General features: G+C 32.6%; 3 protein-coding genes and 1 long non-coding RNA gene across 4 annotated transcripts; 2 read left to right on the top strand and 2 right to left on the bottom strand.

Annotated features, from left to right (window-relative positions):
- Nucleotides 1-485: 485 nt before the first annotated feature.
- LOC121116616 (protein FAM200A-like) lies at nucleotides 486-1,004 on the bottom strand. The gene has a single exon (XM_040710879.1). The coding sequence runs from the start codon at nucleotides 1,002-1,004 to the stop codon at nucleotides 486-488; it is 519 nt and encodes a 172-aa protein (XP_040566813.1).
- A 477-nt stretch (nucleotides 1,005-1,481) lies between these two features.
- On the bottom strand, nucleotides 1,482-2,534 carry LOC121116614 (zinc finger BED domain-containing protein 5-like). The gene has a single exon (XM_040710878.1). The coding sequence runs from the start codon at nucleotides 2,532-2,534 to the stop codon at nucleotides 1,482-1,484; it is 1,053 nt and encodes a 350-aa protein (XP_040566812.1).
- A 4,236-nt stretch (nucleotides 2,535-6,770) lies between these two features.
- On the top strand, nucleotides 6,771-8,827 carry LOC121116025 (organic cation transporter protein). The gene is made up of 3 exons (XM_040710220.2): nucleotides 6,771-6,828; nucleotides 6,906-7,024; nucleotides 7,141-8,827. The coding sequence occupies exon 3, from the start codon at nucleotides 7,623-7,625 to the stop codon at nucleotides 8,718-8,720; it is 1,098 nt and encodes a 365-aa protein (XP_040566154.1). The 5' UTR covers nucleotides 6,771-6,828; nucleotides 6,906-7,024; nucleotides 7,141-7,622; the 3' UTR covers nucleotides 8,721-8,827.
- A 3,178-nt stretch (nucleotides 8,828-12,005) lies between these two features.
- On the top strand, nucleotides 12,006-12,453 carry LOC121116818 (uncharacterized). Its single transcript, XR_005863949.1, has 2 exons — nucleotides 12,006-12,107; nucleotides 12,179-12,453. It is a non-coding gene; the product is annotated as an uncharacterized lncRNA (long non-coding RNA).
- Nucleotides 12,454-15,288: the final 2,835 nt, after the last annotated feature.

The following is a 15,288-nucleotide window of genomic DNA, read 5'->3' as shown; positions in this document are numbered from 1 at the left end:
CTAAAAAAATTTCAACAGTTGTCGTTCTATACTTTAATAATTGCAACAAACTATAGTTTTAATATATATAGTATAACTATATATAAAACTTTATAAGCTGTGTTATCAAATATGATTTGCGGCTCCAGACAAATTTGATTTGGGGGAAGAGGGGGCAAAACGGCTCTTTCGATAGTAAAGGTTGCTTACCCCTGGCCTATGCAAAACGGGCATTAATACAACACAAAATAACAACAGCCTTACAGAGATGAAATTATTTTATAGTAATTTGAGAAATAAAATACAACCAGAATACAGGGAAACTTTAAACAGCAGGGCTGAGTGAACATACAATTATAAACAAGTGCGCAGGTAAGTCTTGTCTGAGAAAAACACAGGATCTGTGCGCTTATAACGTGCAACAGACACCTTATTGCTGCATGTGCAAAAACTTTACTTATTAGGGATACTTATTTTAGCCTATTATTTACATTTCTTAAACACACCTAATGAGATGGGTGGGCAATATTCTTGGAGCAGAGCAAGTCCATTCTGGGCTTTATTTTAGAGACGGCCACTCGTAGATCCTCCTCCACGTTTAGCCGCGATCTGTATTTATTTTTTATGTAGGTCAGTGCTGAGAACGTTTTTTCGCACAAGTAAGTAGAGCCAAATGGAATCAGGAGATGCATAGCGGCCTTGGATAGCTGTGGGTATTCCCTCTCGACCGAAATCCAAAACTCCGCCAGCGTCTTGGTGTTAAATGCTGCCTGTAAGGTTCTGTCACTTGACAGTTCAACCAATGCGTCCTCCAGGTCGGATGTGAGATGATAAGCCCTCGTAACGGTGAATGGTGATCTTATCCAGTCATATTTCTCTGGAGCAGTTTCCTCCGGAAAATACTTGTTGAAGTGTTCCAGGAGAGACTGAAGGTGCGCTGTGATGAACTTCTGCACAGTTTTGACACTCAGTGCATTTTCCTCGATGAATTCGTCCAGCTCAGAAAACATATCGAGACTCCCCATTCTCACTTGCCCTGACCAGCGCTCGAGTTTCCTCTTGAATGCGCAGATTTTGTCATTCATTGACAAGATGTTAGTGTTTTCACCTTGCAGTGCCAGATTAAGTCCATTTAATTTTTCAAATATGCAAGACAAATACACCAGCCTTGTTATCCATGCAGGGTCATTGAGGTGGTCGGCGAGCTGGGATCCATGCTCCATCAGAAAAAGGCGCACCTCGTCCCGCAGTTTATACAGGCGGCTGAGCACATTTCCCCGCGAGAGCCATCGGACTTCGGTATGGAACAGCAGGCCCTCATGCTCTGATCCCAGTTCGTTACACAGAGAGGCAAACAGTCTAACATTGAGTGGACGTGTTTTTATGTAGTTTACCATTTTAACCGCAGTGTCGAGAACATGTTTAAGGTCTGGTTCAAGCGTTTTGCTGGCAAGCAATTCCCTGTTAATCATGCAGTGTGTGAAATTTATGTGCGGCGCCACTTATAATACTCTCGCTTTCAGTCCTTTCTTTTTCCCCAGCATCGCTCCAGCCCCGTCCGTACACACACCGATGCAATTTTCCCAAAATAGTCCCTCTTCTTTTAGTTTGCTGTCAAGCTTTTCAAAAATGTCCTCACCTGTGCACGTTCCCTCCAGCGGCGAGCAAAACAGCATGTCCTCATTTAGTTTTCCGTCAAAGCTGTATCTGACAAAAACAAGCAGCTGGGCAGAGTTGGATATATCTGTCGATTCATCTAGTTGTAAAGCATATTTTCCTCCTTTTATTCTGTCCACCAGCTGGCACATTATGTCCTGGGCCATGTCTGTGATGCGCCGGGCAATAGTCCCGTTTGACAGCGGCACCGATTCCAGCTCACGGGCTAATTTATCCCCATGCATGGCCCGACTCATAGCTATAGCAGCAGGTTTAATTAAGGTTTCGCCAATTGTGTGTGGCTTTTTAGCCTGTGCAATTAAATATGCCACCTCATATGAGGCCCTTTGAGCTTTGGCTGGGATTCTTGTTTGGCTGGTAAGGACTTGCTTTTGGTCTCTTACCTCTCGCTCCTTTCTGCGGAAAAAATCGGATGGTTTAGCAGCGAGTGAGGGATGCTTGGTTTTCAAGTGTCGGAGCATTTTTGCCGGCTTGAGGCTCTCATGTGCAAGTACCTCAGTGCATATCACACATTGGGGATGTTGTCGTTCGTTGATAATGACACATGTAAATCCATACTGGATAAATTCCTCTCGATATTTTCGATCCTTGGTGTGCTGCTCAGACTGGTGATGTATATTGCCACGGAGGTCTCCACCTCTGCCGAAGATCGACGCACTTGAGGACGGGGATGCTTGTCTGCTCTCTACCTCCGCTGACCTCTCCTGCTCCGCTTGCATCTCTACCTCCGCTGGCATCTCAAGCTCCGCTGGCATCTCAAGCTCCGCTGGCCTCTCCTTCTCCGCTAGCTTCTCAAGCTCAGGTAGCCTCTCCTTCTCCGCTAGCCTGTCCTGTTCCTGTGGCCTCCTCGATTTGGTTGGTATTAACCAACGTTTCATTGTGACTGTCAATAATTTTCAGCTGCTTTCCAAAAGAGTTTTGGCCAGCTACCGTGTGACTGGTGCTGCTGTAAATGTAACTGTCGCTAACCTGTGTCATAAGATAAAAAAAGGAAATGTTCTTTTTGTGGAGGAAAAAAGGGGAGAAAAAAGAAAAAAACTGATGGGAAATGTGTAAGCTATTTTATTTAGTGACTCTTATTTTGAAGAGGGGTTTTACCGGAAGGATGTGCTGTACTAAACGGCTGCTATGTCTCCTGTGTCTTCTTTAGGCTGAGGCCTTATTCAATACAACAACTAAACGCTCGGCTACAATTGCATGGTTTAACTCTAATATCAACTCATATGTATATGTTATACAAAAAAAAAAAATATAATTCTTTTTTTTTTTTAATAAAAAAAAAAAAAAAAAATTGTATTTGTTTTTTGGAATGCATTTCGCGACCCCGCATCTGTGTCTCGCGACCCCCACGCGACCCCCACTTTGGGATTAATAACGATTATAGTTCTTCATATTTGACAAATATGCCATACCTTTAGTAAAATCTTCAATACAAAGCAAAATGTTATATTTTTAGGTATAACAAATATCTTGATTTTGAAATAACAATGTTGTACTTGTTACTTACTTTTGGTCTTGGTACCACTCCATTGGACATTTAGAAAACAAACGAAGCTTGTATTTTGCAAATACATCCTTACATTAAAATATCAATGATTGGGGCACAATTTAAATCATTTTCTTTGCTGTTGGTTTTTTCTCTGAAGTTATTTTCTATTATTTTAGCCGAGGAGCCACATAGGACGTCATTAATATTAAAATAAAAATAACTGCATCATTAAATGAATTACTATAGGGATTAAATTATTCTAATAAGTTGTTATATAAGTGCATACATTTCTATAACAAAGAACTCTCCTTAATAAAACTAATCCAATTAAAAATTTTACGAGAGAACAGATTTGACTCAAAATTAATATATAGCATTATTGACAGTAGATGAACTTACAAATGAAAATTTGGATCTGTAACTCAATCTAAATCTGATTTTGATGGGATTCAGGTGAAAAAATTGGCATTTGGATGAATAAAATCTTAGTGATATATCGTAAATTAAAACAATGATAGTCAAGTATGATACGTCATTAAAAAGCTATAATCTACTTTAACAAAACTAATGTTATCATGTTAGGATTTCCGTTATAAAAAAAAAGTTAAGTTTTCTTTTTGACCTTAAATTTTTCAAGATATTTGATTATCTTTTAAATTTCAATCATTTATTTCTCGAAAAAGTTCCAAAATCTAAAGCTGTTTGGAAAAAAAATCAAATATTAAATTTTTTAAAGAAAAATTTCGAAAATACATAATTATGCACAGGAAATTAAAATTTTGGGAAAAAATTTGATATATTAAACTTTTTCGAAAACTAAATTAGATTTCAAATATTTAATTTTGTTGATAAAAAATTTCAAATATTATATGTTATAGTAAAAAAGCAAAAATTCTTAAGTTACTTACTCCTTTCATTGTTTACTTAAGCCGTCGTAAAATCCCAAGAACTCCACAGCAATGCATCAAAACCATTAAAAATAAGTATTTAACCCCTCCTAAGAAATAGTTTAAGTACAAAGTACTTTCTGGTACTCTTAAAATACACTTGAAATACTACAAAGACAGGTGAGCAGATTGTTTTTTCTGTGCTTGAAAATGATAAAAAACCGAACACTTACTCTGGGAAAGCAGCCAATTAACATAAATCTACAGTGGCATACAAATCATTATTGAAGAGGGATTTGCCCCCAAACTTTCGAGAAATGATTTTTTATCAACAGCAAACGACAGAAAAATCGATACAATAATTACAAAGGCACAGTATAAAATATACAAATTGTGCATTATAAGAGACGATAAATTTGATGGCATTTTACCCATAATAAAATTGTATTTTAAGATTTTGAAAGGGATTATTTGTTAATTATTATTTTATTGTTATGAAGCTATGGACGGTTTTGGATGATTGAAAGGTAAATTTGTATTGTAGTACATGATTACCAATGGTGATTAGAATGAGTAATAGTTTTGTTTTTTTTTTAAATATTATATTTTATTTGCTAAATTATTATTGCAATGTAATCTGTTTTAGAAAATTTTTGAACAAAACTGAATGCCCTAGTGATGACGATCCTGATTCCAGAAAAAATACCAAATTCTCCGATTCCAATTAATTTTTTCAATCAGTGATATTTAAACTAAATGTACAAAATATACTACGAAAATGAAGGTATGATTTAATTCATTTTTAAAATATCAAAGGTCATATATATTTTGAAAAATTTAAGGTCAAAAAGTAAGGTATATAATTTATTTATTTTTTGAAAAAAAAGTAGTATATATTGCATAAGGCGTACTAAGATAACTTGATAGCTTTTTGATAAGGTACTAAACTTGCTTACTGTTTGCATTGATAAATACTTCAATAAAAACGTCTATAATTTATACTTTAATGTCGAACACTCCCTTATACAAAAATTATTTACCCAATTCTTGACTGCATATTTAATCATTTAAAACCATTAAATTTTGTTGCATTTCTTTTAACATCTACTGGATCAATAACTTTTTTATACAAAAAAAAATTGTAATCGATCTTCTTCGACATTAGTTTTGGCAACAGTTTTCATGGGCCGAAATCTTGACTTTTAGGAGTCTAGATCAAGATCAGAGAAAGAACGATTTCAATGAACGAACTCCCTTTGTGGTTTTTTGGAGAAGAATCTTTCTTTGGGAGAGTGTGTTTGAGAGTATTTTTCTAAATTATATCGGTAGTGATCCAGATTTTCTTTTTAAATATGAACTATGTTTTTCTTTAGATTAAGTAACTTATAATACGATCACCAAGATAAAATAATTCACAACTAAGAGGTATACTAATGTCTTGAAGTATTTTTCTTATAAGTATTAAATTTTCGAAAGAACAGCATAAAAAAAAAGTGGAGGTAACCACCATTTTAATTACATATTTTATCTATGTCCGTAAGTGTAAATGTAGGTCATTATTTAGTGCCAAGCATTGCAGTCCACTCTGGCTCCATTTAATACAGCCCTCCTTATCATTCCTTAAAGAAGGTAAAAGCGAACTCTCATGATGTCATAGAGTATTTTTCTTGTTTTTTTATTATTTCATTATATTAGGAGTAGGCAGGCTATATGTGGCAAAATTTAACACATATGTAACATACTTAATTTTATGTTTAATACTTTTTCGACAATTTTAATATAAATTTGGAGGATCAAATTGACTGAAAATGCAGTTTTTTTTAATTTATTAAGATTTTCGGTGGTTTTGATCTGAAACTTTCTTAGTTTTAATTATTATTGAAAATTATTTTTTCATTTGAAATGCTTGATTGCCTTATACCTACATAAAAGCAAGGTACTTCTAATGTTTTCTGCATCGAAGCGTTTCAAATTAAACCTCTTTACTTGTTAATAAATCAATTCATCCTTAATTAAATGTATCCCAATAAAGTTGAAAACAAAATGCATGTAAGTCTTAATCCTGCAGCTCCTAATTAGACAAATTTGCATAAACTAAAGTTTCTTAAAAATTACTCTTCAAGCAATGTAAAGTATTTAAGAAGAAGAAGAGGAAAATTTTATAAATATCATGATTTTATATCACATTAATAACACAAGGGAACAATTTGTTCAAATCAATTGAAGCCTGTAATGGGATTTATCTTTGAGTGTAGAATCCACAACAGATCTCAGTTTTTCTCTCAATGGTTATAATTCTGAAATATCTGAGATGAAAGTATTTCAGGATTATTACATGTTTATTTAAAAATGTACACCTCTAAGAATTTTTTTTATAATTTTAATTTTTTTAAGTGAAATATTGGTTACATTTTCAATGTCAATTTCATGACATTATGCTTGTAATAAATAATAATAAACTCGAACATCTATTCATATGAATTATCAAGTTAGAAGTATCTTCCTTCGATTGCCCCGATCTGCCTTTGGTACTCAGTCTGGCAAGCAATAAATATATCCCAGATTTTTTTTGCTATGATATTCCTAATTATTATTTATCACGAAGCAAAAATACAGTTGAATACATTGTATTAACCCGGTAGGTACAAACTTCATAAATACTCAATGTGAATTCATATTCCTCTCGTTTATATCTGTAGTTGCTTTTCTTTTAAAATATATGAAATAAATATAATACTTTTATTAGTTTAAAGAGGACTTCTTCTAAAAAATTCACTTATATATATCCAATTTGGCGTGAGTAGAATATACTTCAAATCTCCTTTTTGGATAACTTGTATTACTTTATTTTTATCGTCTTAATAATATTGCAGTTGGGGCTTAGACTTGTGAGCAAAAAAGACTTGAGACATTACTTTGACTTACAGTATAAGGACACTTTTCCTACCTTTACACTTTCTGCATATTTATTTACTCATAGTTGATCTTCTAGGTAAGCGGTATATGAAAAATATTCATTATAATACAATAACTTCAAATGGTTAATTATCTAATATCAATTATATAAACTTTAATTAAAATATAAAATAATTCTTCTTTTCTACGCAGGCTTACATAAATATGTCTAGCATTAATGGTAATGTAATGATGACCTTAGATGATTTTCTACAAGATCATGGAGAGTTTGGAAGATATCAAGCTTTTGTTTGGTTCTTTAACTCCATATTTTTTTCTTTGACAGCAATGCAACTAATGGGATGGGTTTTTGTTGGAGCAGAGCTTCCTCATAGATGCCTATTACCAAATGAGACTCTGAACGCCTCTTATCACTCAATTTCCATTCAGGATATTGAAAGTATTCAATGCTTTATCGGAAATGACAGCTGCTCGGATAGTGGATTTGCATATGATGAGAGTATTGTTGGGGATTCTGTCGTGAAGGAGTGGGATTTAGTCTGTGATGAAAGTGAAAAAAAAGTCCAGGGTTAGTGCAATCGTCATGGTAGGTTATTTAATTGGATCCATCCTTTTTGGCAGTCTGCCTGATAAGTTTGGAAGGAAAAAAAATACTACTGATAGGAGTTTCTTTGATGTTCGTATCTGGGTGTTTCACAGCATTTTGTCAGGGATATTACTCCTTCCTAGTATCAAGGGCCCTTGTTGGGATAACACTTCCAGTTGTGGAAACAACGTTAATGGTGATGGGAATAGAACTAGTTGGTCCATCCAAAAGGACTTTAGCTGGAATTGGACAATGGTTTTTTGAGTCGTTTGGTTTGTTACTCACAGCGCTCATTGCATTTCTAGTAAATAGTAATTGGAGGATTTTACAAATCATTTATACAGCCCCCTTATGTTTAATTGGAGTGTATTATTGGACAACTCCTGAATCACCTAGATGGTTACTTTCTAAGGGTAGATGTGAGGAAGCCACTTCCATTATGGAAAAAGTCATAAAATCAAATGGACATAACATAGAGTACAAGGTTCTTTTGGAAAAGATGAAATCCATCTCGAAAAATAATGAAAATGAGTCAGCGTCCTATAACTACTGGGATTTATTCAAGTTTCCAAGTCTAAGGATTAAAATATTCGTTCTTTCGATTTTGTGGACTACAATATCAGCTATATACTATGTCATACTTCTTGATCAACAGGAACTATCGGATAATATCTACATTGGCTTTCTAATCACTGCAGTTGTCCAGATTCCTGGATACGTCATCTCGATACAAATGATACAGCATCCAAGATTAGGTCGCAAAATGTCCCTTATCATCATGTTACTACTCTCTGGATCCTGCCTTTGCATACACCCGTTTCTATATTTTGAGTCAGATTTACCTTGGATCAGAATTGTAGTGTCAACTATTGGAAGATTTGGAGCAAATTGTTGTTACTCTATATTAGTTCTTTTTACATCGGAGATATATCCCACTGTTATGAGAAACACAGGAATATCTTTGAACTATTTTATCAGTAGATTTGGTTGTATTTTAGCTCCATACGTTTTACTCCTTGGAAAATATTCTTCTATAATATTTGGAGCTTTAAGCATACTCTCAGGATTTTTAACCATTTTATTACCAGAAACGAATGGCATGCAGTTACCAGACACCGTTGAGGAATCAGAAAACATCAAAATTAATTTTTCGACCATTGGAAAGAAGAAATTGAATGATAAATAATACCTAATAAAACTCTTTGAATATTACAGTGTATAAGTAGAGATATCATATAATTTTTTAAATGATAACTTAATCCTTCAATAAATATAATAAAATCACAGACACTTTATTTAAACTCATATTTTGGGGATACTCGTGACAGTTGCATCACTTTTCTTTTTTGGTTTAATTACTCGGAGCTGGTTTGAAAATTAACCTATCATATTTTTTAGTCTATTTAGTGATAAAGCCTACATATGTAGTCACTAATTTTTCCAAAATTGCCTTTGAAGGTAATTGCAACTATTTAGTTTAGGGCAATTTTACAGTGAGCAGCAATAGCGTAAAGAATAACATACATTCCCTTTTTTTTTTTTTTTTACTTTTTAAAAGTTATCTTGACATTTTAGTTTAAAATTAGACCTCCAGAGATATATCACTTCTTTTGTCAACTTGTTACAAAATTCTACAAAAGTATGAAGTATTCCCTTAGCCATATTGAAAAGTAATTATATTAAAAGAAAGAATACTTATCATTCATAGAATATTCTTAGAAATGCGTAAAAATAGATACAATACACCAAAAACGTAAATAAAAATGCATTAATAAAATCTTTGCAGCGTTAAATGTTTTGAAGAACAAGGAAGTTTTTTTTTTTAAATACTAGCAATATGTTTTAAATTTTTCAAGTACATTCTGATTTAGATTGTATGAAACTCAGTATGTTGAAGGGAAAGTTAAATAACTGTCCATAGACTCTTGGTATTTTCATACTTAATGCTGTGGTATTTATTAAAATATCTCTAAAATCTTCAACCTGATTGAATATCTCAATGGGAGTTTTTTTGGCAATATATGTCAAGCCACTTTACTATTCCCTAGTAAAGTGGCTTGGTTTTTGTAGCTAAATTTCCTCCACAGATACTCAAAAAATAAAATAATAGCCTTTAGATTCCTTTTAATTATGAGACTTTTCATGTTTAGAGATACAAATATTCTTTGGAAAAAAAATTCTACAAATCCATAGTAAATTACAAAAGTTAAACTTTTGTGGAAAAGAAATTCACATATATCCATATTTAATATCAAAATATTTAATTTTTGAAAAAAAATTCAAAAATCTACAACTAATTACAAAAAAATTATTTAATTAGATCGAAATTTCAAATATTAAATTGTCTAGTAAGAAGGAAAATTCTTATTTTTGGGAGGTAATATAGCATTATAATTTGCCGATTAAGGCTTTTTCGTATTAAAATTTCACTGGCCAAAAAATTTAAAGTTTTTAAATTTAAAGTAATCATTTATTCTGTTTTTAGAATTAACAAAAGGCTGACTTGTCAATCATTTTCTTAATTAATAGTGTTTGTATTTCATTTAATGGCAGTTTTTTTGTTTTTTTTAATTCCCTTTTTAAAAAATAAATCAATCAAGCCTTTTTCTGATTTTTGTGGTTATTAAAAAAAAAATTGTAATTTTTTTTAAATAAAATTTATTCAAGCGCCAAAGTAGTTTATTATTGTTTATTGGGAGTTAGACGTTTTGATATAATCGTTACGTTGCACCATAAAATCAGACAAGATTAGTTTTCGTAAAAATAGATCAGTAATTTAAAGTAAGCGATTAAGTTCTGTTCTTTAAGTTATAATAAACAAACTTTTTGATTCTTTGGTTGGAAGCTGCTTTTATAACTCCCTTATGACGTGTGATCAAAATTCAATATACAATGTGGAACTTGGTAATAGATTGGCTTTGATTAAAAAAATCACGACTTATAAGGCCTTAAATTTAAAATGAGAATAATCATAAATAATTACTACATGAAATAATTACCCAATATCGAAAAATAATAAATTTTCTTATGTAAGGTTTCGTAATTGCCTGTAAAACATCATATGATCTGTAATAGTAATGGGGTAATTAAATAAAAAATCCCAATGCCGATCCCCATGCCATTCTTGTAAAAATTTCTGGTGCCGATTCCAATTCTTTAATATTTTAAATAATAGTTATTTAAAATTATATTTTAATATAGAATTTTTTGACAAGAATATCAAAAATTAAATTTTTTGGACAAAATTTTTGAAAATACATAGCTATTTAGAGTTGTTTCTCAATTTTTCTTTTTTATACCAGCCTGCTGTAATGTTGATACGTCAATGATAAAAAGAGAGGACTCTCTGAAAGGCCAAGTTGTCGATTTGGAGTCAATTGGTATGAAAAGTCTCAATTCAGAATGAATTAATTCTTGAAAATTCATTGATGTATTGCAACTGAGCAAAACCAATTAATTATTAACCTTTTCTTTGATCAAACTATATAAACTATTCATCAACTTTAAATTGCAAACAGGAATCCATAAGGAAAAGGCTTATATTAGGGAAATGTTGCATGTACTTTTCCGTCCATTGGTTCATTAAATTTAAAATAAAAAATCTTTTGAAAAAAAATCAAATATTATATTTTTAGGAAAAAAATATCAAAAATACATAACTATTCAGAAAAAATTAAATTTTTTGGAAAAATATGCTAAAATGATATTTTAGCATAAATTGCCCGAATGACGACAAAAAATTACAGTACACATACATATACTAGAGTGCTCGTTAAACGATGCTGTATAGTTTTTGAGGGATAAAATATTTGGAAACTCCAAGTGAGATTGCTAGATTAAATGTAGAAAAACGAGAATAATTTCATGTATGTCTGGGACGCAAAAGCTTTTTTTGTCTGAAATGTCTATGGGAATCATAAAAAATTAATCAACTTTATATTCAAAACAGTAATGTCCGACTAAAAATACTAAGTTTGCGCCATTGAAAAAATACATAGGGTATTTTCATTGAATACAAGAGAAATTAAATTATTACTGCGAAAAAGGGACATGAATAATAACTATGTACTTTTTAGAGTGGTTAATTCACATTTACATGAATATTTATAAAAGGGGGGTCCGCTAGGATGGCTTTTAGTCCCTCCTCATTTTCAAAAATGGCCCCTGAATTAGTATAGTTGTGTTTCTAGGATACTTTTTCCTGTGGACAACTACAACCCTTCCGAAATTACTATGACCTAATGGAACGGAACGCTTAAATCTCATTTTTTTTAATGAGAAGAGACATCTTTAAGATTAAAGAGCTTTTGGCAAAGGACCGGAAAGGTGTGTTTATCCTTTTCAGAAACACGAACCGAATCATTACATAGAATGTTCAATTTAGTATCGATTTCGAAAAGTTCGACTGATGTTCATTTATAAATAAACGATCTCGAATCAGGCAAATAAATATATAAAGTAATAACAATTTGTTTCTCCATTCAACTACAACATTGGAGAAGATAATCTCTTGGGTTTCGTGTAAAATTGAAACTATGGACTCTTCGGTGGTCTTCATATCTAATATGTAAAGGTAAGTATCGTTATGGTGTTTTCCCTCGTAAACTTGCATCGAGATTATTTTGAAATGGTTCTTCTTTGAAGTTATTGAAATGAATGGCCCTGACCAACTCAAAGTTTGAAATTCGAGTCAAGAGAGTTTGTTTGACGAAATCATGGAGAACTATGTAAACCAGTACTTAAATATAATTTTTTTTATGAATGATAATAAATTCACAACCTGTTTATAAGTAATTAATTCTCCATAAAATGCATATATTAATTAAGACCGGTCCTCCAGACTGTTGATCCTTGGAATTTTCCATAAAAATAATCAATAATTTAATAAGGCTAAAAATAAATGTATTAAGATGATTGCACATATCTTGCAATTTTTATTTTTTTGTTTTTTTTATAGTACAAGTTATTACGAACATATCATATTTTGACTTTAATTTATTAAATAAAAAATAATGTTGTAACAACTAAGGGGCGTCTGCAGGGAATGGGTTGGAGGGGATGTAGCTTAAACACTAATTAAGCAATTCTTGCTTATTAATAAAAAATTTAATTTTTCAAATTTTTTTTCCAAAATATTTAATTTTCTGTGATTAGCTATAACTTTCTAAAATTTATTTCCAAAATATTTAATATTTGAAGTTTATTTTATGAAAAATATATTTTTAAGGAATTGCTGTGGATTTTTGAAAAAAAAATTAATAATTGAAATTTTTTGTGAACAAATGTAGATTTTTGAATTTTTTTTTAAATTAATTTTTTGTGAATACATGCAAATTATTGAAATTTTTCTACAAAAAAATTAATATTTAATTTTAAAATTTTTTAAGATTATTCCTAAATATACTTAACGTCTCTCAAAAACAAAGGATGGTATAAAATATATGCGAATAATATATTATATAATACTACAGGGTGTCCACAATAAATTGGAACTATCTTAAAATTCAACCGGCTTGATGAAAATGGAATTTGGAGTGTATTTTTTAATATGCAAAAGTTAGATATGATATTAAACAATAAATTTAGTCAACATGTCCTCCCTCAGCAGCCACCATCTTCTCCATCCTGTCCCTAAAGGTTTCCATCCCCTGATGACTTCCGCGGAATCGACAGTATTCCACTCCGTCGTAATGGAGCCCTTCAGGGCCGCGATGCTCTTGTGGCTGACCTTGCACACCTCCCTCTCCAACTTCCCTTACTAGTAGTAATCAAACGGAATGAGGTCGGGTGAGTTGGAGGGCCAGGTGTTGCGATCCCAGAAAGTGATGTCGTGGGAGTTGAAGAGGTTAGTGGTCCTCATGGCGATGTGTGCGGGCGCTGAGTGTTGTTGGAATATGAACTCCCTCCCAGCGGCCGTATCCTTCATCCAGGGGATGACGAACTCCTCCATGACTTTGCAGTACCTTATCGCGTTAACCCTTTCCTTGGGATTGAAGAAGAAAGGAGGCATCCACTCGCTGGTGCTGCATATGACACCCAGGGGCATCACAGAGGCTGGGAACTTTGTGGTGAAGACCGCAGGGACCTCTTCTCTCTCCTTGAGAAGCTACCTGTCATTCTGGACGTTGTAGCTTCTGTCGACAGTCCAGTTCTTCTCGTCGGAGAAGAAGATGATTCTTCCTCCATGGCTCTTTAGGTCATTCAGGAGACGCTTACCGTTGGTGAGCCTGGTGGCCTTCATGGATGCAGTGAGGATGTGTTGTTTTGCCATTCGGTATGACTTCTACCCGAGGTCCTCATTCACAGCCTTGGAGACCAGCTGCTTGCTCACTCCATGGTTCTTGGCCAACCTGGACAAGGAAGTCCTCGGCGAAGCCTTGATGGACTTCCAGAGGCCTTCAAGGAAGCGGGGAGTACGGATTCGATCACTTCTCATGTTTTGGGCCTTGCAGCAGACCTTCCCCTCAACCTCCCAGGTATTGAAGACCCGGTACACCGTGGTCTTGGGTAGTTAAGAAGCTTGTAGATAGCAGAGGGCTTGTTTCCCGCGCGAGCCAATTCGAGGATGGCGTCTCTCCTTGCTTGTTCAATGATGACTATTGTTTGTTGTCAAAACAATTGTGGTGGAAATTATAGTGTATTGTTCAAGCAACCTTTTATATTAGTATTGTTTAACCCCAAATATCCACATTATGGATCTGGAGGAAGTTTAAAGTAGTTCCAATTTATAGTGGACACCCTGTATATATATTTATCCGTACTGCACCGAGTGTAAAAACACATCGAACCGTAAGGTTCGAATCGAACAGAATTGCCATTCATCCCCGTACTGTATTAGCCCTTATATATATAAATATAATTAATGTGACTTTAACCATGGATTACTTAACATCTTAAACTATTCGCTTTTAAAATCATGCAACCTCTCTATTATAACAATTTCTGTTTTTATAAATTAGTTGTATAAATATATTTTTTATCGTCAATTTGTTAAAAATAAATATTATTTTGAAAAACAATTGATTATTCTTCATACATGTGCAATATGCCTTCAAATTGTATTGTTACTTGTTGACACACTGGTTTACCTTACTTTAAAACATTATGATTTTGAAACAGAAATAAAGGAAAAAATGAAGAACTAAAAAGACGTATCTAAAGTAAAAATGCTATACCATCTTTAGGATTAAAAACTGAAGTGACAATTAAACAAAGGACTAGTATTATGCCACTGGCTCAGGTGAGGCGTAAACGGAAATTAAGGGACCAAAATTTTTTTAGAGAAGATGATGTTTCAAATTTGTCGTAGCTCAAACAAACATTATATATCATTTGTTGGCCTACAAAAATAAGAGTAGATTGAATGGAAGATTAAGTTCAATTTTTGTACATAAAAAAATTAGATTAAGGTATTTTGCACAACACACAAAATTAGTGAAATGATAACTCTTGTTTTGAGAAGATAATTCATTATTATTTTGATTTTATATCTATATTTTTAATTAATTAATGATAACTAATTTTAATTCATTATAGGATGTCCGCTTATTGGATTTAGTGTAATAATTCAAAGAGACTTGAAATATTAAAAGTGCAATACTGCAAATAAGATTTTAATCAATGAAATAAGTCCTTGATGGTTTAAAAGAAAATAAATACATGTATCGAAGTTTTAAATTTACTTGCTTTTTGAAGACTAAATTTGAGGACATTACTGAACAAGATTTAGTTATTAGAATCAACAGCTTCAACCC

Source organism: Lepeophtheirus salmonis, chromosome 4 (genome assembly GCF_016086655.4).
Source record: "Lepeophtheirus salmonis chromosome 4, UVic_Lsal_1.4, whole genome shotgun sequence".
In the NCBI taxonomy this organism is placed as follows: domain Eukaryota; kingdom Metazoa; phylum Arthropoda; class Copepoda; order Siphonostomatoida; family Caligidae; genus Lepeophtheirus; species Lepeophtheirus salmonis.
This window is presented reverse-complemented; position numbering and strand designations above follow the sequence as displayed.